Genomic DNA, 26,812 nt, shown 5'->3' with positions numbered 1-26,812 from the left:
GCATCTACTTTTCAAGTAACAAAACTGGTTTATTATTCACAAATCAAATCAAATTTGCCCTTAAATTAAGGAGGGAAGTTTTATCTCAGTAGGTAGATAGAAAACATTTGGTGAAATTTAATATCATCTTCTGATTAAATAAGTAACATCTTCAGTAACTAGAATAATAGGGGACTTATTTTATCTGAGTATATATTAACCATCTGTAACAACTATTGAATTATTTAATGGTGAAATACTTAAATTTTCCCCGCTTGAGATTGGGAATGAGACAGTTGATGCCTGGTATCATCACTTCTGTTCAACGTGAGTAGGTCCTAGTCAGTGCAATAGACCAGAACAAAAAAAAAAAAAAAAAAAAAAAAAAAAAAGGAAAGAAGGAAGCTATCATTCACAAATTATTTTATATACATAGAAAATTCAAAATAACTTACAGATAATTTATAGTAAATTCATCAATCACTGTATATAAGGTCAGTATTCAAAAATTAATTGTATTTTTATGTATACCAATAAATAGAACATGAACGTATTATGATGATGCCACTTAAAATAACTTAAAAGTATCAAATAGCTAGGAATAAATCTGACCTGATGTGTAAGGCTTCTAAATTAACATTATAAAGAGATAATGAAAAAAACTTGAGTATCATAATGTATTCATTGATTATGAGACTAATGTTAGTCTATCCTAACTGATCTATGAATTAAATTCAATTTCAATTAAAATATCAAATACGAGCAGATGTGTATGTGTCAGAGAGAGGGGAGAGAATAAGAAGGGAGAACGTTCAAACTGATTTTAAAACTTATATGGAAAAACATGGAGCTAAGCTGGATTTTGTGATATAAAGCTATAATCATTTGAAACATTATATAATTGGCACAGGGAGAAACAGAGATCAGTTGGTCCAGAAACAGACCTGCATATATATGTATTCACTCCATGTACAGTAAAGATGACATGGGAGTGTGGCAGAGGAAGGATGATGTTTTAATGAATAATACCGGGTCTGTGGGGAAAAATTAATCTTGATTTTCTGTCTTACACCATGTACAAAAATAAGTTCTAGAAGAATTGTAGATCTAAATATAAGGGTAAAATAATGAACCCTTTTAAAAAAAAATAATGAAACTTCTATTAGAAAACTTTAGAGAATAATATCACAACTTTTGAAGGGAGAAAATCTTAAACAGGATATAGAAAGCACTGATCATAATGGAGAAATTGATAATTTGGGTCACATTATCGTTCAGACCTTTTGTTCATTAAAGACACCATCAAGAGGGTGAAAAACCAGCCTAACAAATATGTACAGAATTCCTACAAATCTGTTAAAAGACAAGCTAGTAGAAAAAATGGGCGGAGTGCTTGAACAGACACTTCACACAAACACAAAAAGGATATCTAAATGGTTAGACGAATGAAAAGATACTCAACTTCATTAGCCATCAGGAAAATTACATAAAACTGTAATCTGATGCCACTTGTGTATACCCTGGAATGGTTAAAATGAAAAAGACAGGGGGTACAAAGTACTCACAAGGATGTGGAACAACTGGAACTCTCATACTGCTGGCAAGTCTGTAAATTGGTGCATCCACTTTGGTAATCTGTGGAGGCTGAACATACACAAACTCTGTCATTTCCGCTCCTAGCTATATGCCCTGTATAACTGCATATATATTTTCACTAAAGGATACGAATATTAAAACAGCCTTGTTAGTAGTAACCAAAAACTGGGGACAACCCAGATTTCCATCAAGAATCTACACAGTGAATCACTTGTGGCATATGAATGGAATGAATATTGGACCCACATTGTAGGTAAATCTTAAAAGCATAACCTTGACACAAAAGAATATATGCTATATAATTCCATGTGAAGTTCATAAGCCAAAATTATGTGTTAGAAATCAGGATAGTGGTCATTGATGGAGAAGGGGGTGGAGGTGCTTCTGCAGTGTCTATAATGTTCCCTTTTTATTGTGATACCAGTTACACAGGTGTGTTCACTTTGAGTAAATTTCTCAAACAGCACCTACAGTTTGCAGACTTTTCTGTACATCTATTACAGTTCAATAAGTTTACTTTTTAAATATAGTGAGGGTACCTTTTGTGTACTTTGTATATGCTTCAAATTTTCCTTGATAAAAAGGTAATTAAAAGAGAAAACTAATTTGTGTTACTAGAAACCTGGACAGTGGTTATTTTTTGAGAAGTTAGACCTTCTGATCAGGTGAGACTTCAAGAGGCACTTAGGAAATGCTCATAATGTTCTATTTCTTGATTATAAGTGCTGGCTACATGAGTTGATGGACTTTGTGGAAATTTAATGAGCTATGATTATGATTTATTTACTTTTCTCTATGACTGTTACACTCTAGTAAAAAGTTTGCTTAAAATAAGAAAGTAGTGATGAAATAATAGGAAGGGTTAGATGAAATAAAATTTGCTAAGTATTGGTAATTATTGAAGCTGGGTGATAGGTAAATGAGGGATTTTTGTGTCTTCTCTACTTTTGTGTATGTTTGAAAAGATCCATAATGATAATTAAGATAAACTATAGGAATAGAAAGCAGACAGTTTGTTCCAGGAGAAAGGAAATACGGAGAATAAAAGGAAATTTTGTGGTTTAAGATAAATTTATTGTCTTGATTGTGATGATGCTTTCAAAACTAACCAGATAGTCAAATAGTGCACAAAACAAAAACAAAAAACCCCAGAAAACTTAGGATCAACTCATTCCAACTGCTGTTATCTACCTGAAAGAAGACCAGACACTGGCAACCACTTAATACTTGCTAAATGAATCAGTGGCTGGGGTGCTATTTGGTGTTTTATTGGTCTGCATTTTTTTTAACTGTAGAAAATTTTGAGCATCAGTTTCTTACAAGTAAGCTACAGATTATTTAAAAGAACAGTGTATATGTAATCAGAGGTCTACACTCAGGGCTGCTCTGAGATAAGCTATCTCAGATGAATAAGGCACTGAAGCAGCTTTTCTGGAGATAAAAGGCAGCCAGCCAGGGTTCATTCCCAGGCTTGGTTTATTAGCATCATGACCTTGGGCAAAACTTTCATCACCTGGTGAGGATAATTTATTCCTCTCCCTAGCCTCAGCAAGGTATAATTGACAAATAGAAATTATATGTTTTTAAGATATCCAACATGTTTTGATGTATGTATACGTTGTGAAGTGATTGCCACAATCAGACTAATTAACATAACCATCACTTCTCATAACGATCTTTTGTGCGTGTGGTAAGAACACTCAAGATTTACTCTCAGCAATTCCATGTGTACAAATTATTAACTATAGGCCCTGTGCTATATATCATATCTTACAACTGAAAGTTTGTAACCTTTAACCAAAATCCTCCCATTTCCCCTTACCCTAGCTCCTGGTGACTACTATTCTGCTCTCTGTTTTTTGAGTTCTCTTTCTATAAGTAGGATCACAAGTGTTTGTCTCTCTGTGTCTGGCTTATTTCAACAAATATAATGTCCTCCAGATTCATCCACATTGTCACAAATAACAGGCTTTCCTTTTTTAAGCTAATATTATGTAGACACACACACACGCACACACACACACACACACGCGCACACACACACATTTTCTTTATCCATGCATCCATTGACAGACACTTGGGTTATTTCTGTATCTTGGCTATTGTGAATAATGCTGCAGTGATACCTGAATGTGGGAGTTCAGATACCTCTTCAAGACAGTGATTTCAGTTCCTTTGGATATATGCCCAGAAATGAAATTACTGGATTATATGTTAGTTCTATTTTTGGTTGTTTGGTTTTTTAATGAGGAAACTCTGTATTGTTTTCCCTAATGGGTCTACCAGTTTACAGTCCCAGTAACAGTGTGCAGTGTTTTCTTTTCTTTACATCTTCACCAACACTTGTTATCATTTGACTTTTTGATAAAAGCCACCCTAACAGGTGTTAGATGACATCTCATGCTTTTGACTTGCATTTCCCTGATAATTCGTGATGTTGAGTACATTTTTATATGCCTGTTGGAAAAATGTGTGTCTTGTTTGGAAAAATATATGTTCAGGTCCTTTGCCCATTTTAAATTAGGCTATTTATGGGTTTATTGCTATTGAGTTGTATGAATTTTGTACACATTTTGGATATTAGCTTCTTGATAGATATATGGCATGCAAACATTTTTTTCCCATTCCGTGGTTATCTTTTCATTTTGTTGAGCATATTGAAACTTTTTAGTTTGATGTAGTCCTACTCATTTATTTTGCTTTATTTGCTTATGGTTTTGTTATCATATCTAAAAAAAAATCATTACCAAGACCCACATCAAGGAGCTTACCCCCTTTCTTCAAGGATATTTACAGTTTCAGGTCTTACTTTTTTGAGTTGATTTTTGTGTATGATGTAAAAGAATAGAGTCGTGCTTTAAAATCAATAAGATTTTAAGCTTTAAAGACAGAAATAAGACAGGTATTCTAGATTGAAATGCAAATTACACATGTGTTTTTAAGATGATACTTTAAGAAATAAAGCACTTGTAGCAGAACACTTCGTGTTCCTGGAACCTGTAGTGCTTGTTTATTCTCTTTAGATATTTAATTGACAGCCAACTCCAGAAAAGATTGCTGCTGAATTTGTCACTGATTCTGTCTGATTCTCTTGATTCTTTGCATAAAAGTGGTGTTAATGCTCTGTGCTCAAATTAGAGCACTTAAACCATGTTTCTGAAATACAGTGTGCATGAAATTAAAGTGTAAGTTGCAGCTAGTATAAAAAAAGTCATTTTATTGTGACAGAATAATAGTGACACTGTACTGGTGGGCAAAAAGCCAAAGGACCCTGATTAGGAAAATGATTTTAGTCATGAAAAAGTATGCTTTCTGAGAGAATCGTTCTTCATCTTTTATATCCTAGTTTATTTTTTTTAAGGGAAGAAGGCTGATATGCATTTTTACAGTTTTATGTGAAGAGTAAGCTGATGACAGGGTTTCTTTCTTTTAAGGGGATTTAATATAGAGTTATCTGATTTGATTAGCCCAGTATATGGGCTTAAGGTAGCCTTAACTGTTGAGCTCTTATTATAGGGCACTTGTTTTCAAGAGGTAGCTGGACATTGGGGGACTTACATCAATCACGTTCAGAAATAGACATGACTAATTTAAAATGTTAGAAGTCAAGATGCTTTTTATTAAACATTGTTTTTTAAAATCTATTGTACATTTTGGGATTCTAACCCATTTGTTTTTGGTAAGAATTCACTAGTACCTACATACCCAGCCATTTTACTAATTTTACGTATGTCATATTAGATAGTATTTGCAATAACTATTGCTTTAATTTAGGTTTGGTACTACCTAGGTGACATCACTGGAACATCAGTTATTTTGTGTTAAAATGTTTTGATTCTAGTACCAGTTGTGTACTGATTGTATAACTGGCTGATAGGAAAATTAGATGTGGAAGTGGTTGTAAATGTATGGTGTTCAGCTTATTTTGGAATTATGACAGTGTTTGGTTTGTTTTGTATTTTTTATGTATGTCTCCTAGTTCAACTGTCACATCTTTAAGTTGTTCATAGGACTTCCTTAGGATGTTGCTCTTACTGAAGTTAATTGATCAGTTTTCACTGATGGCTGCCTCATAAAGTGGAAGCTTAAAACCTAATCTGTGGTGGCTCACACCTGTAATCCCACCGCTTTGCGAGGCTGAGACAGGTGGATCACAAGGTTAAGAGATTTGAGACCATCCTGGCCAACAAGGTAAAGTCCCTTCTCTACTAAAAATACAAAAATTAGGCCTGGCCTAGTGCTGCGTGCCTATAATACCAGCTACTTGGGAGGCTGAGGCATGAGAATCACTTGAACCCAGAAAGCAGAGGTTGTGGTGAGCTGAGATTGCGCCATTGCACTCTAGCCTGGGTGACAGAGTGACACTCTGTCTAAAAAAAAAAAAGTTTTCCTCCTCTCATTTGCTGTTTGATCCTAAGGAACTTGAGAAATAGACTACTTTAAATATTACAGTGTGTATAAATGTATAATTTCATAGCTCTGCAAAAGAAAACCCAGAAAAAAACACTTTTTTTACCTTCTTTCAGGGGAGGGAGGAGGTAGTGACCCTAATCTGTTATTTTATAAGATGAGCAAACATTGCCAATGTTTCTTAAGTTTGAAATGCAGAATTTGAAGTTTCTCACAGCTCTCCATTCTAGGGGAAAAAAAATTCTATACTAGAAAGGTGTTATTTAAAAAGTTTGCTACCCAGAAAAATATTACTTCTTTCATTAGTTACCTTAATGCCTTTGAGGAATTGTTTTTTTTTGTTGTTGTTGTTTGTTTTTTGTTTTTTTTTTTTGTTTGTTTGTTTCATATCTTTGTGTTAGTGTGGCAGCTTCTCAGTTTTTATATTCTACTTCATTGGTTGTAACTTAATCTCAGATGATTTCATATAAGATGTAATTTCCTGCATAGTATGTGGGTTCCACTGAGCCTGGTAAATGATCTTTCTAACCTCCTGGAAGGACTGTATGCCAAAGATATTCTGATATTCTCTAAGGTTTTAAGCAAAATTATTGGGTATGTGGTTATTCCATGAAGTTATTTTAGTAATTGTTGTTGTTTTACCCTTTCTCAAGTTGATTGTTCAGCTTACGGGTATTTTCATTCAGAATATATAGCCAAGACACTGGATTATAATTATAATCAATATGTAAGTATGATAGTAATCATTTGTTATCAACCTCCTCATTACCGTTCTTAATAGCTAAGGTTTTTTGAGCTGTTATACTACTGTGGTAGCCTTCATTCTTAAATTACTACTTCACATTAGTTAACTCATTTAACATTTGGCTCTGAGGTATATTCTATTAATATTTCTGTTTTGCAGATGAGGATATAAAGTCCTAGAAGTTTAAAGACATGCTTATTTTCTCACAGTAAGAAATGCTGAGACCAGCATTAAAACCCCTCTCTTCTAGCTGTAGAACCTGTACTCTTAAGTACTATTTTATATTGTATCACATTATAGTACATGGCCTTTTTTGGTTAGTATAATATTTATGATGCTTGTAAATTTTATTGTCTACCCTTCGTAATGTCTTATTAAATATGGACATTTCCTTGTGTTGTCAAGTATGTATTACTGTGCCATGTGAACTTTGTCATAGTCTCATCATCAGTATTTTTGACCCAGATTTTATGAAGACTCTTTATTATTAAAACTATTTCCACATACATTCTGATTAATACAACAGTGAGTACTATTTTTTGAGTATTAAATGCTTTACATTTGCTGTTGTAACAAATAATTGATTTGGATAAGTTTTATAGAAAAATTTTAGTAGAAAATGATTATAGAGGTAAGAAAAAATCATGGCAGTTTAGGAATCAAAAGAAAGCCACTTTGGTTAGAGCTCAGAAAGCGGAGCAGGGAATTGTGAAGAAAGGTCAGACACAAGAAAGGTAGAGGCCAGATGAATAGAGGACCCTGTTTTAACTTTCATTCCTAAAACAGCAGAAGGCCATCAATATGCTTTAAACACAATCATATTTACTTAAATAATAGAGTCTGGCTATAATGTGGAGTTAGAAGAAGGTAATAGATCCCAGAGAGACTACTCATTAGGGGGATATTATGTAATAGGCCAGACCGTAGGATGATGGCATCTTGACTGCTAGGTGATGACGACAGTGGGAAGTAGAAAGGAACAGATGTGCTAGGTATTTAGTAGGCAGAATCAGTAGGGACTGTCAGTTTGAATATGGAGAGAGGATAAACAAAAAGTTGTACAGTCTTCACACAGTTTAGGGTGGAGAGGAGTGCCATTTATGACGTAAGCTACAATTTGAAAATTGTATTAGTTCATTCTCACATTGCTATAAGGACATACCCAAGACTGGTAATTTATAAAGAAAAGAGGATTAATTGACTCACAGTTCCACGTGGCTGGAGAGGCCTCAGGAAACTTGCAATCCTGGCGGAAGGGGAAGAGGCAAGTCTTACATGGCAGGTGAGAGAAAGCGAGCAAGAGCAGGGAAAAATGCCCTTGAAAGCCATCACGTCTCATGAGAACTCACTATCAGGAGAATGGCATGAGGGAAAATGCCCCCATGATCCAATCACCTCTCACCTGGTCCCTTCCTCGACACATGGGGACTATGGGGATTACAATTTGAGATAAAATTTGGGTGGGGAACAGAACCAAACCATGTCCAAGTTCCTAAGTTTATTGTGGGATATGATGTATTTGAGATCCTTAAGTGTTACAGAAGTGGATATATTGTATAGGCAGTTTGGGTATGTGGTTCTGGAGCTCAGATTTGAGAGTAATAAAAATTATGGATAGATGGGCTTCCCTTCATGCCAAAGAGAAAACTATAGAATGAGATAAGCAGAAAGCTTGTTTTGAAGAACTAAAACATTTAACATTTGGAAGGAAGAGGGTGAGCTGGAAAGACCGAGAAGGAGCAGTCGGAAAGGTTGAAGGAATATGGATATTGTAGTTGCCAAGGGAAAAGTGAGTTTCAAGAAAATGGGATCACTTTCGTTGAATGCTGTTGAGAGGACTAGGAAGATTTCTGGGCCAAGTGAGATGCCTCATGCCTATAATCCCAGCACTTTGGGAGGCCGAGGTGGGTGGATCACTTGAGGTCAGTAGTTGGAGACCAGCCTAACCAACATGGTGAAACCTTGTCTCTACTAATAATACAGAACTTATCTGGGCCTGCTGGTGCATGCCTATAATCCTAGCTACTCAGGAGGATGAGGCAGGAGAATCGCTTAAACCCAGGAGGCAGAGGTTGCAATGAACTGAGATCACACATTGCACTCCGGCCTGGGAGACAAGAGCGAAACTCCATCTTAAAAGAAAAAAAAAAAAAGATTTCTGAAGAGACTTTGTTGTATTGGTGGCCTGAATGTGTTTTGCAAGAACCATTTTGATAGGGTGGGTCATTGCAGCAACTAGATGGAATAGTTTAAGAGGGAGAGGAAGGTGTGCAATTGCCAAAACTCAGATTAATATGTCAAATAATAGTGAGCTAGATTATACATAAATCTTATGTCTTTATAACTCTGTAATATATAGTTTACCCTAACAGCCATCTATTATGGTAAAAATTTTTATCCATAAACAGCTGATGGTGTGCAGTGTCAGAATTACCAAGGAGAAACATCACAGTGGGGTAAACAGTCTCACTGGATAACTGTTAGAAGAGAAACTTTAGGGCCCTTGGATAGGGGAAAATTACCATTTGTGGGACACCTTGAGTAAAATACATTTAAAACTCCTTGGTACTTCACAGGTAAGCAGGTAAGCTTTTTGTGTCAATCTTCAAATTACTCAAGTGCAGTATAGATTTGTCTTCCTTTTCCAATAGAGAGGCTTTAGCTTTCAAGGGGAAAAATGATAAAGGGACTTTCTTCACAAGGGAATTTTTCATTTAAGTGTTTTTATTTTTCTCAGGAAAAATAGATATCAGTCATTATATTTTTATTTCAAGAATCAAGTAACAGACCAGGCATGGTAGTTCGTGTCTGTAATCACAATACTTGTGGGAGGCTGAGGTGGGAGGATCACTTGAGGCCAGGAGTTCGAGACCAGCCTGGATAATGAAACAAGACCCTGTCTCTATTGGCTGGGCATGGTGGTACATGCCTGTGGTCCTAGCTACTTGGGAGGCTGAAGTGGGGGAGGATCACTTGAGCCCATGAGTTCACATCTATGGTGAGTTATGATTGTTTCACTCCACTCCAGACTGGGTGATAGAGTTTAACAAAAAACAAACAAACAAAAAAAGAATCTCATAAAAGAATTGGAAACACCGAAGTACACACATCAGGAATAAGATATAGAGCCCATTATCACTACCACTTTTTAATTGAGAATAGTAGGCAAGAAAAATAAGTTAAATATTTTTTGTAAGCAATATGAGCACAAACTTGGAAAACCCAAGAGGTTCAACTGAAAAATTACTGCAAACAAGCAGATTCATTAAAAAGCAGAAAATCATATCCTTTTTATAGACGCGCGCAGGCACGCATACACACACATACACACACACACGGAATAGAAGATATAACAGAAGAAAACACTCTTTTCATAATATCAACAAAATGGCAAAATACATAGGAATGAATTTAAGAAGATGTTAACATAAACTCTTCAGAGAACTCTCCTCCCTCTCTCCAATTCTAGATAAGCTAATTCTGAAATTTATTTGGAAAGTGGTCCAGCAAGACAAATGAGAAGAATGCAGAAAAAGCAATGAGGAAGATTAGCCTTGCCAAACAATAGGGATATGATAAAGGCTTATGAATTGAAACATTTTGGTTCTGGCTTATGAACAGTCACGCTAATGGAACAGATTAGCAGGTCTAGGGTTAGACCCATGGAACTTAATTAGTGTATGATTATGATAAAGGAGTGGTAAGAAATGTTGGTCAAGAAAAGCCGAACTTTTCAATAAATGGTGTTGGAGAAACTGGATAGCCATCTGAAAAAACAAAAGTTTTATCGATACCTCACATTCTGCCTCAAGACGAACTCCAAATGTATGAGGGGTTTTTTTTGTTTTGCTTTTGCTTTTGGAGACAGAGTCTCACTCTTTTGCCCAGGTTAGAGTGCAGTGGGTGATCTCGGCTCACTGCAACCTCCACCCCGGTGGGTTCAAGTGATTCTCCTGCCTCAGCCTCCCAAGTAGCTGGGATTACAGACGGGTGCCACCACGCCTGGCTAATTTTTGTATTTTTAGTAGAGACTGGAGATTTTGTCATGTTGGTCAGGCTGGTTTCAAACTCCTGACTTCAGGTGATCCACCCTCCTCAGTCTCCCAAAGTGCTGGGATTACAGATGTGAGCCACCACACCCAGCCATATGAGAGATTTAATATAAAAAATGAAACTTACAGTTTAAACTTACGTGTCTGAATATATGAGCAGATTGGAGTGGAGAAGTCTTTTCTAAATAACACTCAAAATCCAATATCCATAAAAGAAAAGATTGTTAAATTTAACTACATAAAAAGAAAAGCCTCTACAAGCAAACACTCTACCCTTACCGTTCAAGGGCAGGAGAAAGGGCAGGAAAAAAATCCTGAATCTCATTATAGATGAAAGACCAACCTTATTAATAAATCTCTTATAAGTCATCAAACAAAAGACCTGCAACTACAAAAAAAAAAAAATAGGTGGAAGATATGAGCAGACAGTTTGCAGAAAATGAAATATAAGATGGCTCCACCTCCTACTGAGATAATGTTTTTTCACCTATTAGGTTTGTAGTCATCAGAAAGTTTGATGACATAGTGGGTTATAGGGAAACAGAAACTCATCCATGGCTGGTGTGGGAGTATAGATTCATAGCATCTCCTATGGAGACCAGTTTGGTAATATATTTCAGAATCATAAATATATGTTTTATTTGTCCAGAAATTCTGTTTCTGGGTGTTTATTCCACAAATATACCTGCACATATCTGAATTAATATATTTACAAGGTTATCCATTTCAAAGTCATAATAGCAAATGTTTGGAAATTATAGGGGATTGGTTAAATAAATTGTAGGATGCCTTTCCATCAGTGAAAAATAAATAACGTCAGCTGTCAGAAAGAATGTGCTAATTCTTTCTACTGCTAAGATCTCCAAGATACATTGTTAATGGAAGAAAAAAAAAAGACAAGAACAGTGAATTAAATATGCTATCGTTATAAAAGAATGAGGGAAAAGTAGAAAAGAGACTGTGTATTCATTTTTGCTTATTTTGTGTTGAGAAACCTGGCCAGGTGCATGCCTATAATCCCAGCTACTCAGGAGATGAGAATGTCACTTGAGCCCCTGAATTCAAGACCAGCCTAGGCAATCCCTTGTCTTTAAAAAAGAAAAAGAAAAGAAAGAAACTCTGGAAAGAAACTGGCACAAACATGTAGTTGCATATGTGGAGGCAAAGATAGGAAATCATTTTCCTGTATACTTTTTTTTTAAGTGTTTTGATTTTTTTTTTTTTTGAACTCTGTAAATACATTCCCTAATCCACAAATAAACAGGGATCCTAAGTGGCAAAACTTAAATTTTGAAAGTTTTTCTAGAATGGCTAGTTTTAAAAGGAAGGAATGGAGACAAGTGTAAAAGTGGGAGGGAGGAAAAAGGATATGAAGAAAGATGGTACAGTGAAAAAGGAAGGAAATATGTACTAAAGGAGAGCAAAAGACAGGAATAAAAATGAGAACCAATAAAAACATAATAAATGACCATGGAAGTGAATTTGTGTCTGCGTTAATCTTTGGCTGAGTTAGCCGTCATAATTGTTCTACTTAGTTGGAAGGAGGATTGTTTTTAGCAACAAAAGAACATTTGTACAAATCACTTTTAAGGTATTAATGTTTCTAGTTTTGTTTTGGTGGTTGTGGGGTTTTTTGTTTTTTTGTTTCTTTACAGACAGGACCTTGTTTTTGTCACCCAGGGTGGAATGCAGTGGCACAATCACAGCTCACTGCAGCCTCAACCTCCCAGGCTCAAGTGATCCTGCTGCCTTCACCTCTGAGTAGCTGGGTGCCACCACACCCTCCTAATTAAAAAAAATTTTTTTGTAGAAACAGGGTCTACTATATCACTCAGGCTGGTCTTGAACTCCTAGACTCAAGTGATCCTCCCTCCCGCCTGACCCTCTCCAAGTGCTGGCATCAGTGGCATGAGGCACCATACCTGGTTGACTTTTTTGTTAAAGGAAATGTTGTAGTGTTGCTTTTAGTTAAATAAACTGTTAATCTTGGATCATCTATTAGAATGTAGCAAGTGATTTAAACATGGGTGTTCTCCAGTTTACGTATGTATGTATGTATGTATGTATTCAGAGATGGTGGATCAAGGGTGTTTTGCCATTTGGTCAGGCTGGTCTCGAACTCTTGGCTTCAAGTGATCTGCCTACCTCGTCCTCCCAAAGTTCAGGGATTACAGATGTGAGGCACTGCACCCAGCTTTCTCCATTTTATTTTTAATTAATTTTGAGTTCCTTGAGGGGAAAAAAATAACTTCTCAGTCACTTTGCATAGTATCAATTGTGTCATCATGCATATTTAAAAATAACTTTATTGAGATATAATCCACAATGTTGTTGCGAAGGATATTGTGAAAGCATACATCACCCATTTAAAATGTATAATTAAGTAGTTTTTAGTATGGTCACAGAGTTGTACAACTATGACCACTACTTGGTTTTTAGAATATTTTTATCACCCCCAAAAGAAAACTCATACCTGTTAGTAGTCACTCCTCATTCTCCACTCCCTTTCAGCCCTGGGTAACCATTAATCACTTTCTGTCACTGTGGATTTGCCTATTTGGGGGCATATTTGTAGCTTGTACTTTATTTTTATAGTTGAGTAATATTCCATATATGGATACGTCACATTTTCATTCATTTATTGGTTGAGGGACGTTTAGGCTGTTTCCTCTTTTGGCTATTGTGAATAATACTGCTATGAATATTTGTGCATGAGTTTTTGTGTGAACTTAAATTTTTAGTTCTCTTGGGTATGTGCTTAGGAGTGAAATTCCTGGGTCATATTTAACATTTTCCTGGTCCGCCAAACTGTTTTCCAAAGCATTTAACGCCATTTTACAGTTCTACCAGCCATGTATGAGGGTTTCCATCCTTGCGAGTGTGAAGTGGTAAAATCAAGTGAAATCATTGTGTTTTTGATTTATATTTCCCTAGTGATCATGATGGTGAGCATCTTTTCATGTACTGATTGGTTATTTGTTTATTTTCTTTGGAGAAATGCCCATTCAGATCCATTGCCTATTTTTAAATTAGTTGTCTGTGTCCCATTGAAGAGTTGTAAGAGTTCTCTTTATATTATGGTACACATTCCATATCTGATGCATGATTTGTAAATATTTTATTCCATTCTGTGAATTATATCTCCACTTTTTAAAAAACATACCATGAAGTTTATCATTTTAATAATGTTTATGTGTACAATTCAGTGGCATTAAGGATATGTATAATGTTGTGTAACCAAATAGAAACTCTACCCATTAAGCAATAACTCTCCTTTATTCTCTTCTCCTGTTCTGATAACCACTGTTCTACTTTCTGTCACTCTGAAGTTTCCCATTCTAGATACCTCATATAATCAGAATCATTCCACGTTTTTCCTTTTGTATCTGACTTCTTACACTTAGCATAATGTCTTCAAGATTCACTCATGTTGTGTAGTATGTATCATAATTTCATTTTTCTAGGTGAATAATACTTCATTCTTTGTGTATGTCACATATTTCTATCCATCTGTTGATGGACACTTGGGTCACTTCTGCCTTTTGTCTATTTTGAATAATTCTGTGATCAGTGTTGGCATACAAGCATCTGTTTGAGTCCATGTTTTCAATTCTTTTAGATATGTACCTAGGAATGAAATTGCTGGGTCATGTGATAATTGTGTTAAACTTTTTGAGGAAGTGCCAACCTCTACCTCAGTCCCAGCAGCAGACATATTTCCTAAATATCTTCAATTTTTTTCTTTCTTTCTTTAGACAGAGTTTCACTCTGTTGCCCAGGCTAGTGTGCAGTGATGTGATCTTGGCTCACTGCAGTCCCTGCCTCCTGGGTTCAAGAGATTCTCCTGCCTCCGCCTCTTGAGTAGCTGGGATTTTAGAAGTGCACCACCATACCTGACTAATTTTTGTATTTTTAGTAGAGATGGGATTTTACCATGTTGGCCAGACTGGTGTTGAACTCCTGACCTCGAGTGATTCACCCACCTTGGCCTCCCAAAGTGTTGGGATAACAGGCGTGAGCCACAGTGCCTGGCCTGTCTTTTCATTTGTTTTTTATTAGTGTCCTTTGAAGCATGAAAGTTTTTAATTTTGATTAAGTCCAGTTTATTTATTTTTTTGTTTGGCTGCTTGTGCTTTTGGTTTTATCAAGGAAACCATTGCCTAACCAAATTTGCAAAGATTTATTCCTCTTTGCAAATTTGGTTAGGCAATGGTTTCCTTGATAAAACCAGAAAAACGATAAAAATATTAGAATATTCCTCTATTCTAATATTTTTATCGTTTTAGTTCTCCATTTAGGCCTCTGATCCATTTTCAGTTAACTTTTGTTTCTGATGTGAGAGGTGTGGGAGTCTGGGGAGTCTAATATCATTCATTTGTATGTAGGTATCATATTTGTTGAAAAGACTATTCTTTCCCAATTGCCTTGGCACCTTTTTAGAAAATCAGTTGACCATAAATGTAAGGATTTACTTTTGTACTCTGAATTTTATTCCTTGATATGTTGTCCCTAAGCTGTTATCACATTATCTTGGTTATTGTGGCTTTGTAGTAAATTTTGAAATCTGGAAATATGAGTCCTCCTGCTTGGTCCTTCTTTTTCAAGATAGTTTTGGCTCTTTTAGATGCAAATTTTAAGATTAGGTTGTTAATTTCTGCTTTGAATCTGTAGACCAGTTTGTGGAATTTTGCCATCTTAACAATATTAAGTCTTCCAGTCCACAAATATGCAGAATGACTTGAATTGTAATCAGTTTACTAATTTTTCTCTTTCATTCTTTCTCACTTTTGATAAATAACTAACTTCTCACTTTAATGAGCTCTATCATCTGCATTCTTTTTTTAATGTAATTTTTTTGAGATGGGGGTCCCACTTTGTCACCCAGGCTGGAGTGCAATGGCTCGAACTTGACTGTCTGCAGCCTTCACCTCCCAGGCTCAAACGATCCTTCCACCTCAGCCTCCCAAGTACTGGAACCACAGGGGCACACCACCACACCTGGCTAAATTTTGTATTTTTAGTAGAAACGGGGTTTCCCCATGTTGCCCAGGCTGTTCTTGAATTCCTGAGCTCAGGCCATCCACCCACCACAGCCTCCCAAAGTGCTGGGATTACAGGCATGAGCCACTGCACCCAGCTTTACCCACTCTATTTCAAAATTTGCACATATTCTTTCTATCCCTAACAACATTACCTGTAATCTCCTTCCCTTCCCATCTTCGTTTCTCTGGATTTTGTTCAATTGTGCACCATTTGAATGGTATTTAGTATTGATATCAATTTCTCTTCTTCACTGGTTCCTCTGCCTTCAGTCAATTCAGTCTCCCTGTTCTAAACAGTACTTATTCTGGAATGGATTACCTCTTAACTATTATTTCACATATCCATCTTCTCATATCTTTCATTTCCAAACTTTCTTAATAAGTGATTTTCTCTCCCAGCTTTCATTGCTTTATTAATTAATGCATTCATTAACCCCTTGACCAAGTGCCTTAACTTTTCTGGCCTTCAGTATTTCCTTTCTGTAAAATGAGTGAATTGGTCTGGATTTGTTGAAGTAAGCTGTCTTTGTAGTCTCTGGTCTTTGGAATCCTTACTTGGAGCCCCAGTTTATAAAAGTGAGCTATTCTGTGCTAATTTTTGCTGGTAAACTTTGAGCCTTTTGCCACATCAGTAGCTGTCATGTGGGCCTCTGGAACTTTCAAGAGCTCTCAAAGCCACTGGAAACCCTTCAGCCCTAAAATTTGATAACTCTACGGTAATTACTGAAGTTTCATTCCTGAAAGTTTTAAACAATTTACTTGTTGCCAAGTTCTCTTCTTAGACATCATTTCTCCTGCACATCTTATAGTATCTAAACACTTAGAGTACTGTTATTTCCCTTTCTCTCCACATTTTTTTCCCCTTGGTTTTAATCTCTCTGCTACTCAGTTTAAATTTCAACACTTCCAGGAAACCATTCCAAATCATTCTAGCTCATAGTAACATTTTCCCCTTAATAATCCACTGTAATGGTCACTATTTCTGCCATTTACTTGGCATTTAAAATTTTCACAAGGGGCCAGGCTCAGTGGCTCATGCCTGTAACCCCAATACTCTGGGAGGCTAAGGCAGGAAGATTGCTTGAGCCTGGGGTGTGAGACAGGCCTTGGGCAACATAGTGAGACCCCATCTGTATAAGAAAAAAAATTTTTTTTAATTACCTAAGGTACTTTGAACTACATAAATATAATTTAGGCCTGGATTCTGACCTAAAGAAATATAATCTAGTAGAAGAATAGCAATATACGAAATAATTAAATATTTGTAATTATTTCAACTCAGTAATTTGAAATTTAAAAAAAAAACCTCAATGGTTATTGAGTTAAAAGTAATGAGTGCCATAGGAGAGGTACAGATAGAATTCTGTGGAAACTTAAAGATACCTTTCACCTGGGAGAATAGAGCAGAGTATCCCAACGGAGATGGGTTGGGTCTCAAAGGGAATGGAGTATCCAAACACCTGAAGGTGGGCATTTCTGATCAAAGGAGCAGCGTAAATCATGGCAAAAGTAGGAAAGCATAAGATAGTAGGTATTTTGGTTTGTCTGAATGGGTTACGAAGAGAAAGAATGAAATGTAAAGATGTAAAAGTAAATCAGAATAGACATAGTGTTGTCTTTTTAAAATACATCTATCTTGTTTTCCCAATTATGTTATAAAATCTGAAGACAAGTAGTATGACTTATACTTTTAACCTCCTACAACAAGGGCTATGGGTAGAGTGGTAATATTTGGTAAAAATTTTGTTAAATATATAAAAGGTAGAAACAGTAGTTTCCCCAACAAGCGTTATTCTAGGTGGCTTCTTGTCATGCCCTTCTGTTTACTTAGACTGTGGTTTTATCAGTAAAAACTATTTTAGAGCTTCATAGTAGTGGTTCTTTACAGCTTAGAAATGATTGTGGGGGCCACTGGCACAATGAATAAAGCACCTGACTATGGATCAGAAGATTCTAGAAGTCATTAGGGGATTTTTTTTAAATGGGGGCGAGGGCAGTTATATGTCTGATTAACAATACTCAGTTTAATTTACTCCCTAAATGACATGGGAAGTGCTGGCTTGAGTTGAGGAAAAGAATAAATATAAACAAACTTAAGACTCTAAGTTCTTTTTGTATTTTATTAAATTAGATTTTTAAAAATATTATCAGGATTCAGATTTTATTTAACCACAAATGTTTTTAAAAAAGAAATTGAGTTAAAAAGCTGTCCCCAAGAATTGTGTTGTATTGTGCATGGGTAACTTTTTGTTTTTTACTGTTATAAAACATTTTATATGATTTAACAAAAGATTAGAAACTTCAGCTAGTCTGTTCGTGTTGCAAGAAATTCCTGGCACTGCTGTTCTCCTTGAAAAGAGTATATTACATACGCACATAACAAAAAGACAGGAAAATGGACTGTGCCTATATTCATCCTTTTCTTTCCAATGACATATGCTAATTCTTTTCGTTTTTATAAGGCAAAATATACTTGACAAATGAAATTGGAAGTTATAACTTTCAAAAGTCATTTATTTTAAAGATTCTTATGGCAAAGCAATTTATTATTTTACAATATTAGTTTTGTTTTAAACTTTCTATATTATGTGCTAGGTGAAAAACCATTTCGCTGTGATGAATGTGGTATGAGATTCATACAAAAATATCATATGGAAAGGCATAAGAGAACTCATAGTGGAGAAAAACCTTACCAGTGTGAATACTGTTTACAGGTAAGAGAGATGGCTTGAAATTTTTCTATTGTAATTAAATTATACAGTAATTATAAATTAAATTAGAAAACATTACTACTTGGATCTATTTGAGGGGCCTTCTCTTACTGATTAGATTTGTAATAGAAAATTGGCTCAGAGAATTGTTTGGAATTATGTCTGTTATTGCACTAATATGTATTTATATTAATGGTTTTGTTTCTCTTTTTCTTTTCTTGGTTGACCAAAAACACAAATAAACAACCCACTACCATCTTCTGAATTCGACAGTATTTTTCCAGAACAGATCGTGTATTGAAACATAAACGTATGTGCCATGAAAATCATGACAAAAAACTAAATAGGTGTGCCATCAAAGGTGGCCTTCTGACATCTGAGGAAGATTCTGGCTTTTCTACATCACCAAAAGACAACTCACTGCCAAAAAAGAAAAGGCAGAAAACGGAGAAAAAATCATCTGGAATGGACAAAGAGAGTGCTTTGGACAAATCTGACCTGAAAAAAGACAAAAATGATTACTTGCCTCTTTATTCTTCAAGTACTAAAGTAAAAGATGAGTATATGGTTGCAGAATATGCTGTTGAAATGCCACATTCGTCAGTTGGAGGGTCACATTTAGAAGATGCCTCAGGAGAAATACACCCACCTAAGTTAGTTCTCAAAAAAATTAATAGTAAGAGAAGTCTGAAACAGCCGCTGGAGCAAAATCCAACAATTTCACCTTTATCTACATATGAAGAGAGCAAAGTTTCAAAGTATGCTTTTGAACTTGTGGATAAACAAGCTTTACTGGACTCAGAAGGCAATGCTGACATTGATCAGGTTGATACTTTGCAGGAGGGGCCCAGTAAACCTGTGCATAGTAGTACTAATTATGATGATGCCATGCAGTTTTTGAAGAAGAAGCGGTATCTTCAAGCAGCAAGTAACAACAGCAGGGAATATGCGCTGAATGTGGGTACCATAGCTTCTCAGCCTTCTGTAACACAAGCAGCTGTGGCAAGTGTCATTGATGAAAGTACCACGGCATCCATATTAGAGTCACAGGCACTGAATGTGGAGATTAAGAGTAATCATGACAAAAATGTTATTCCAGATGAGGTACTGCAGACTCTGCTGGATCATTATTCCCACAAAGCTAATGGACAGCATGAGATATCATTCAGTGTTGCAGATACTGAAGTGACTTCTAGCATATCAATAAATTCTTCAGAAGTACCAGAGGTCACCCAGTCAGAGAATGTTGGATCAAGCTCCCAAGCATCCTCATCAGATAAAGCCAACATGTTGCAGGAATACTCCAAGTTTCTGCAGCAGGCTTTGGACAGAACTAGCCAAAATGATGCCTATTTGAATAGCCCGAGCCTTAACTTTGTGACTGATAACCAGACCCTCCCAAATCAGCCAGCATTCTCTTCCATAGACAAGCAGGTCTATGCCACCATGCCCATCAATAGCTTTCGATCAGGAATGAATTCTCCACTAAGAACAACTCCAGATAAGTCTCACTTTGGACTAATAGTTGGTGATTCACAGCACTCATTTCCCTTTTCAGGTGATGAGACAAACCATGCTTCTGCCACATCAACACAGGACTTTTTGGATCAAGTAACTTCTCAGAAGAAAGCTGAGGCCCAGCCTGTCCACCAAGCTTACCAAATGAGCTCCTTTGAACAGCCTTTCCGTGCTCCGTATCATGGATCAAGAGCTGGAATAGCTACTCAATTTAGCACTGCCAATGGACAGGTGAACCTTCGGGGACCAGGGACAAGTGCTGAATTTTCAGAATTTCCCTTGGTGAATGTAAATGATAATAGAGCTGGGATGACATCTTCACCTGATGCCACAACTGGCCAGACTTTTGGCTAAAAAAAAAAAAAAAAAAAAAGTGTAAATAATACTGGCACTTTAGAACAGATTAATCAAGAGTGGGGTTACTCTGTGTAAATGGAGTGCTGTACAGATTTAAGAGCAATTCGTAATAACAAGTTAAGCTGATATGAATAGCAAGATAATCCAATAACTGCATTTCGTTTGGTTAGTCAGCATTCTTTGAACTGCCTTACATGTTGTCACCTTTATAGAAGCAATGCATTACTTGTTTTAGATCAGAAACTTGCTATTCCACCCACACCAAGTTGAAAAAAAAAAAAAGACGTTCGCACAATTGTTTCCTAACTGATAACATTGTACATTCTTAGGAGATTAGTAATTGTGTGAAATTTACTCATACTGTTTCTAAGTTTTTCAGCATAGTCATTGCACTTCAGCAGGGAATCTGAGTATACTTTACAGAGTGAACTTAAAAGTTTAATGTCAAGAGATTATGGCTTAAATAAATTAGTATGTCTGATGGGGGAAAAACGAAACCAAGAAACCATCTTTTAAAAAGAATGATAATGCCATATACCCTTGATTTTCATTTTGCATTATATTGACATGTGTTTTTTTTTTTTGAAGAAAAAAAAGTAATAAAAATCTGATAGTCTAAGACTCCACTATTTAAAAGCCTAATTACTTTAAAAATATGCATACTTTCAAAACTTTTACCAAAACACACAACTATTGAAGCATTCACTTCTCTGGAAGTATGCATATTGGTGTCAGTTTCTTTGTACAGTTGTACCTAGATATTTTTTATGATTTTTCATGTGCAGGTATCAAGGTTTTGAAGTTTTAGTAAAAAAAAATTCTGTAGATTACATTCCCAAGAACATAATGCTTACACAAAATGTATATTCCACGTTTTAAAGCATAATTGTATTTTACTTTACATATACACTTCAGTTAACATAGAGCACTTAGAATCTATTTGGTATTTTTGATTTCTCAAAAGTAAAAATTTAGATTTTTAGGTTTGATATGGTTGTGTCATAATCATCTCATAATTGACAATTTTAACTTTTGGCAATAAAAGGAAATTGGGATATCTTTGGAGCTGTAAAACCTGGTTTAATCCTTCTCTTTCTAGACTCTTGATAGATTGGATAATTAAACAGTATCCAGAGAAACTAAAGAAATGGGCATTTTAATTGCTTATTTTATCTTGAGTTACTTTTTAATGAACACTGCTCATTACAACTTTACAAACCAAAAGTGTTTACTAATTCCAGTAACTACCGTTTCTTTTTCAGCTAGATGAGTGATCGGAAAATTTTTGTTGCATTTCAAAGTTCTAAATAAACTACAGACTTTATCCTTATACCATGAATGTTTTTTTTTAATACTCTGTCTTAAAATAATACAGCATGGTACAATAAATAGTGCTTTTATACACACACACACACACACACACACACACACACACACTTTTCTGAAGAATGATGATTACAGTTACACATTGGGCAGTTTTGATTTTTGGAAATTATGTTAATTACTGACTATTCCAAGTTTTTCATTTTTACATTTTAAATTTCTGCCATCTTTGTCACAATGCACCTACTGTTATAGCACCAGTGAAAATCTAAAGTTAATGCCCTTGGAAAATGAAACTATTGTTAATTTCCATTTTGACTCTTGTACTGGCCCTATAGATCTGCAGTCTTTGTTTCAATATAGAATGTTACCCATTTAAATTATTTTTTCTTTTATTTGTTATACCAAGACTATTATCATAAGGAAAGGGAAGAAATAACTATCCACCCTTAACATCCTTCATTTATTTTAAATATATCGGTGTTTTATGATAAGGAATATAAATTATATTTAATGTGGTTTTCTCTATAGTTTGGTTATTAAGTTTTGCTTGAAGTACTAGTTTTCCCATTTGACAGCTTTCTTTGCTGCCAAAGTTTTCAACAATTTTAGACTTCTTTGAAGTAAATATTTAAGTTCTGCCATTATTGACTCAAGATTGGTGTGTGTTGTGTTGTGCATTACATAATTACACAAAGGCTTCATTCAGGTGAGGTGTTAAAAATGGAACTGTGCTCACCCTAGATAGGCATTGGTATTTTTCTCATAGTACTTTTGATGACAGTAGGCATTTATTTCCTGAGTTGTTTTTTGGAGCCTGATCAAAAATTTTGTACTATTGAGAACTTGATGTAATTTTGATACAGTATAGAGGTTTATTCAGTTGTTATAACATCACCAGCACAGTATTTAGAATATGACTCTATTGCTGAGCATTTAGGGTAAGCTAAGGAAGGAAGGCCTTTGAAAATGGTAGTTATGCCAGCAGACTTTCAGGTGTTGCATTCCTGTTTTCAACATATTTCTTTAAATCTACATAATGGCAGACTTTTCTACCAGGTTATAAGCATTTTTTAGATAACTGACACTCAGCCAGCATAACTTACTGACTTACCATTTATGTATAGTCATCACTCTCTTACTGTGAAATTCCAAATGCCTACCAGGGTTACCTTGTTCTATCATCATATGATAAACATCTCAACAGTTTTGGGTTTCCCCACTTTGGTTCAGAAGGTTATTTAATTTCTATCTGGGCATTAATGGAGAAAATAAGTAGCCTTGTGTGCTGCTTTCGATTGAAACATGGAGGATACGAGATATTCTTTTGCAATTCATGTTTCTCATTTCTCAAAGTGAGCACATTGTTCTACAAAAACATGCTGGTACACCAAACTTTTGATCAATCTGAGCGAGGTGTGCTTTTTCTCTTGGGACGTACTCACGTTTGAAGATTGGAATAAACAGCACGTTAGATGAGGTAATATCTCTTGAACATCTTCTAAAGGGTTTTTTAAAAAACCTTATTGCACACATATTTCGTTTGTTTTGAATATTTAAGTGGATCTTAAATGTTTTAGGTCTACATGCAAATGTGGTACTTGATAAGGTAGGAATCCATCTTCCTAGCTCTGGCTGAGGGTGCCAGCCATCGGTCGGGTCATTTTTATCTCAAGAGGCAGAAGGCAGTTATGTCAAGAATTGTGCTCAGGGCAGGATTTCGTTTCCACAGAGGAGAGACACTTGCAGAGTGCCAGCTAGGTTAGCTCTTTTGCCACTCCTTTCATTTGATTAATTGGGTTTTTAAAGGGCTGTTTAAAAAAAAAAAAAAAAAAAAAAAAGGCCGGGAAACTTTAAAAGTAGGCATTACTGTAGTACTGCATTTCTTAGACTTAGAACATTTTAAAGTAGAACTCATTTTTTTTCACAGTATATTTACTTGAAGAAGCACTATAATAATCAGTGATAAATATTTTGAGTCTGCAATTTAATTTAAAACCTTTTCCGTTTCAAATTGCTTTATTTCAGGGAAATAATTTTCCAGTTGTTTTGCTATGTTCTGCAAATAAAAACCGTGTTTCCTTTTTTCACTTAAACTTTGGTAGGAAACAAACTAAAGCAGACAAACATTTCTTGTTATGTTTGTTGCTTTCTTTAATCCAATGGATAAAAAAGTAAAACCCTGTAAACATTATTTTATTTTTTTATGCAATACCATGCTGTAAATATGGTTCATCAAATAAGGATGTACCGATGATTGAACCTTTAATTCTGCACAGTTAGAGTTTATATATAAACGTGTCTTGACAATCAAGGACTTTTATGTGAGTCTTCCTTTATGATGTTTATTAATGTTATGCATTCCATTTGTTTTGAAGTGAGTACCAATGTGCTAATTTGTATTGTCTGAAAGTATGTAATGTTTTTACAGCTTGTTTTTAAGAATCTGTAAATATGTACAAACAAATCACAGTACTGCTTTATGTTAGAAGGCATATGATGTTGTACTGTATGTAAGCAATAATACATAGCAGTGCTAACTTTACAAGTAGCATCAGGAAAGTTCTAAAAACATTTCAGAGTTATTAATTATCCTTATTTCATTTAATAATGATTATCTTTAATCAGTTTTTATAAGCAATTTCCATTGTTCCTCCTATTGGAACATAACACTGTTTACACAGCATAATTGAAGTTGCAGGGGAGACAGGCTAAATCTGACTTCATCTGTACTCACTTTCACTAAGCATTGAATGGCCTTACCACTCTTCTGCAAGATGGAGGAAGACTGCAAAACTTAGTGCCCATCACACTGAAGGAAGGGATGTGGTTTTTTTTCTTGCTTCTGTACTGCTACCTAACTTTGTGGTTTGCTTTGGATTTTAATATTTGTTTCTGTTTTAGATTCAAGCCCGTAAGTTTTGAGGTGACTTCAGCTCCATTGTGAAATAGATAGTTCTCTTCATATTTCATAATTACATTTCAATAATTCTAAACTTTCTACGTTGATTTTTAGATACTTATTTTTCAAGCTTGATTTCTCAGCTGATCAGATGAATTTATTCAACTTCAATACAAAGAAAGACAAACCTATTATAGTTTAAAGTGAGTAGATATTATACTGTACAGAACAGCTATTTGAACACATACATCACTGCTTTAGAAATAAAACCGCCAATTTATAAATGTATATGACCTACATTTTATAGGAAAAAATGTTTTTAAATGCTAGTCATTTATATAATGTGCTTTGAAGGATTTGCTAGTCCACTTCTGTCACTTTTTAGTACACTGGTATCTTTTATATGTAATGTATGCTTTTTATTATTGTAGCAAAGCATTTCAGTAGAAAGAATTTTGCAACAATATGGGGAAAATTTTTCATTGTTGGATTTGAATTATACTGGATTTTATCTGTGTAGTCTTACTTGTCTTTATTTTAATGCTGTCTGAAGGGAACTTGGTATCCAAATAAAGCAGGTAACCTCATTTTACTTCAAGGGCATACTGTGTAGTGCTGAATTTAATCTGAAAATCTGATGATTTTTAAAAGAAAAACAAGTTTATAAACATTGTACAGAAGAAATTAAATGTGTGATGGAAATCCTGATGGTGGAGCACGTTGAATTTTCTGATATATAGTGTTATTTTCCTGGGATCCCCTATGCCTTCTTTGTATTTCAACTAATAAAGGAAAAACCCTGTCATTAAAACTAGTAAGATAATAGGATATTCTGATTATACAGTATTACTATTGCTATCCCATTTTCTGACTTTTTCTCAATCACTGTAAATTTTTATTTTCTATTTCCTATTGGTAATTAAATATGTACATAATATAGACACTGTTGTATAGAATTGAATGAATTGGGTTGCTATGCTTGAGTGGGTAGTGAAATGGAAATATTTGATGGATACTGAGAGTTCCTAAAATGCCAGAGCAAATATTTGAGGGAAAGGGGGCGTCATGTGTCTTGGGAAGGTTGCAGCAGGTTATTTCTTTGACTCCCTAGAAATAATGTGAAGGACTCAACTGCAAACTTGGGATCAGATACAAAGTGGGTCTTTCCTTTCCCTCTCTCCCCAAAAATAGGAGCACTAAATTTTAAAATCTACTCAGGTGAAAATTGCTTTGCAATGAAACTTATCACATTGAAATTTTCACTGTTAGATAAAAAGATATTTGTGATATTTTTAAATACAAACTTTTACATCAGTAGTTAGCAGCCTGACAGTTGAAACTTGGTAAGTCAATATATTTTAAAATATATTTTGGTCTCCAAATAGAATTGTTTTTAAACAATTGGGAGGATTTTTTTTTGTTGTTTCTTTAAATACATTTTTATTGTCATTGTAAAAACAAAATCTTGCTTGACCCTATATTATGCCATGAATGGATTGCTGAGCCTTTATAATACAGTGAAAGCTTGTTTCATGCATAGTCATGGAACGTAGAAATGTTCTTTAAACTGACCTATTCATAAGAGGTTTGATGAGTTTCACGGCTTTCAACACTATTGTCATATTATAGTTATCTTTGCCATTTGGAGTTTATAAAACCATTTTATGTATTGTGATACTAAAGGAAGTTGTTTTGCTTTACTTTGAATTATTCGACTAATATTTGCAAATTTTGCATTTTAAATGTGGACACTGGCTGTTTGAAAAATAAAAAAAAATACAGAATACAGTTTCATGGATAATTTTGGAGCTGAATTTTTCACAATATTCTGAACCAAATAACAAATGGTAAATATTGAGAAATCATGGTGGACAGATTTAACAGTAAAGAGAAAAGAATGTTTGGAATTAACAGTTACACAAATTGGGTGACAATTATCAGGGCCTTTACTATAGTTTTTGTGGAATGGTATTTATCAGACAGTTCTAAAATGCGAGAGTCATATGTTACTGTCATTGAATATTTTAGACTTGAAATGTGTTTATCATAGGGCTAAGAAAATATGTGTGTGTTTTTTTTCTTTACAGATAAGATTTTGTTAACCCACTGTCAGCATACGTGGGATTTGTTTTCTTTTTTTCTTTGATTAGTGGAGATTTGTTTTCATCCATCTACCA

At 35.0% G+C, this 26,812-nt stretch overlaps 1 protein-coding gene across 3 annotated transcripts in view; it reads left to right on the top strand.

The window, feature by feature from the left end:
• Positions 1-26,412, top strand: part of ZNF148 (zinc finger protein 148) — a 148,815-nt gene extending 122,403 nt beyond the window's left edge. For 2 of the 3 annotated variants that reach the window (XM_017516436.2, XM_037734214.1), the window contains 2 exons: positions 18,420-18,538; positions 18,809-26,412. In XM_017516436.2, coding sequence (XP_017371925.1) covers positions 18,420-18,538; positions 18,809-20,407 — 1,718 coding nt within the window. In that variant the 3' untranslated portion in view covers positions 20,408-26,412. The remainder of the gene's footprint in view (positions 1-18,419; positions 18,539-18,808) is intronic. The other variant, XM_017516438.2, reaches the window with a different exon arrangement.
• The last annotated feature ends 400 nt before the right edge of the window (positions 26,413-26,812 follow it).

The sequence above is a fragment of the Cebus imitator genome, unplaced genomic scaffold (genome assembly GCF_001604975.1).
Source record: "Cebus imitator isolate Cc_AM_T3 unplaced genomic scaffold, Cebus_imitator-1.0 Scaffold588, whole genome shotgun sequence".
Classification (NCBI taxonomy): Eukaryota; Metazoa; Chordata; class Mammalia; order Primates; family Cebidae; genus Cebus; species Cebus imitator.
This window is presented reverse-complemented; position numbering and strand designations above follow the sequence as displayed.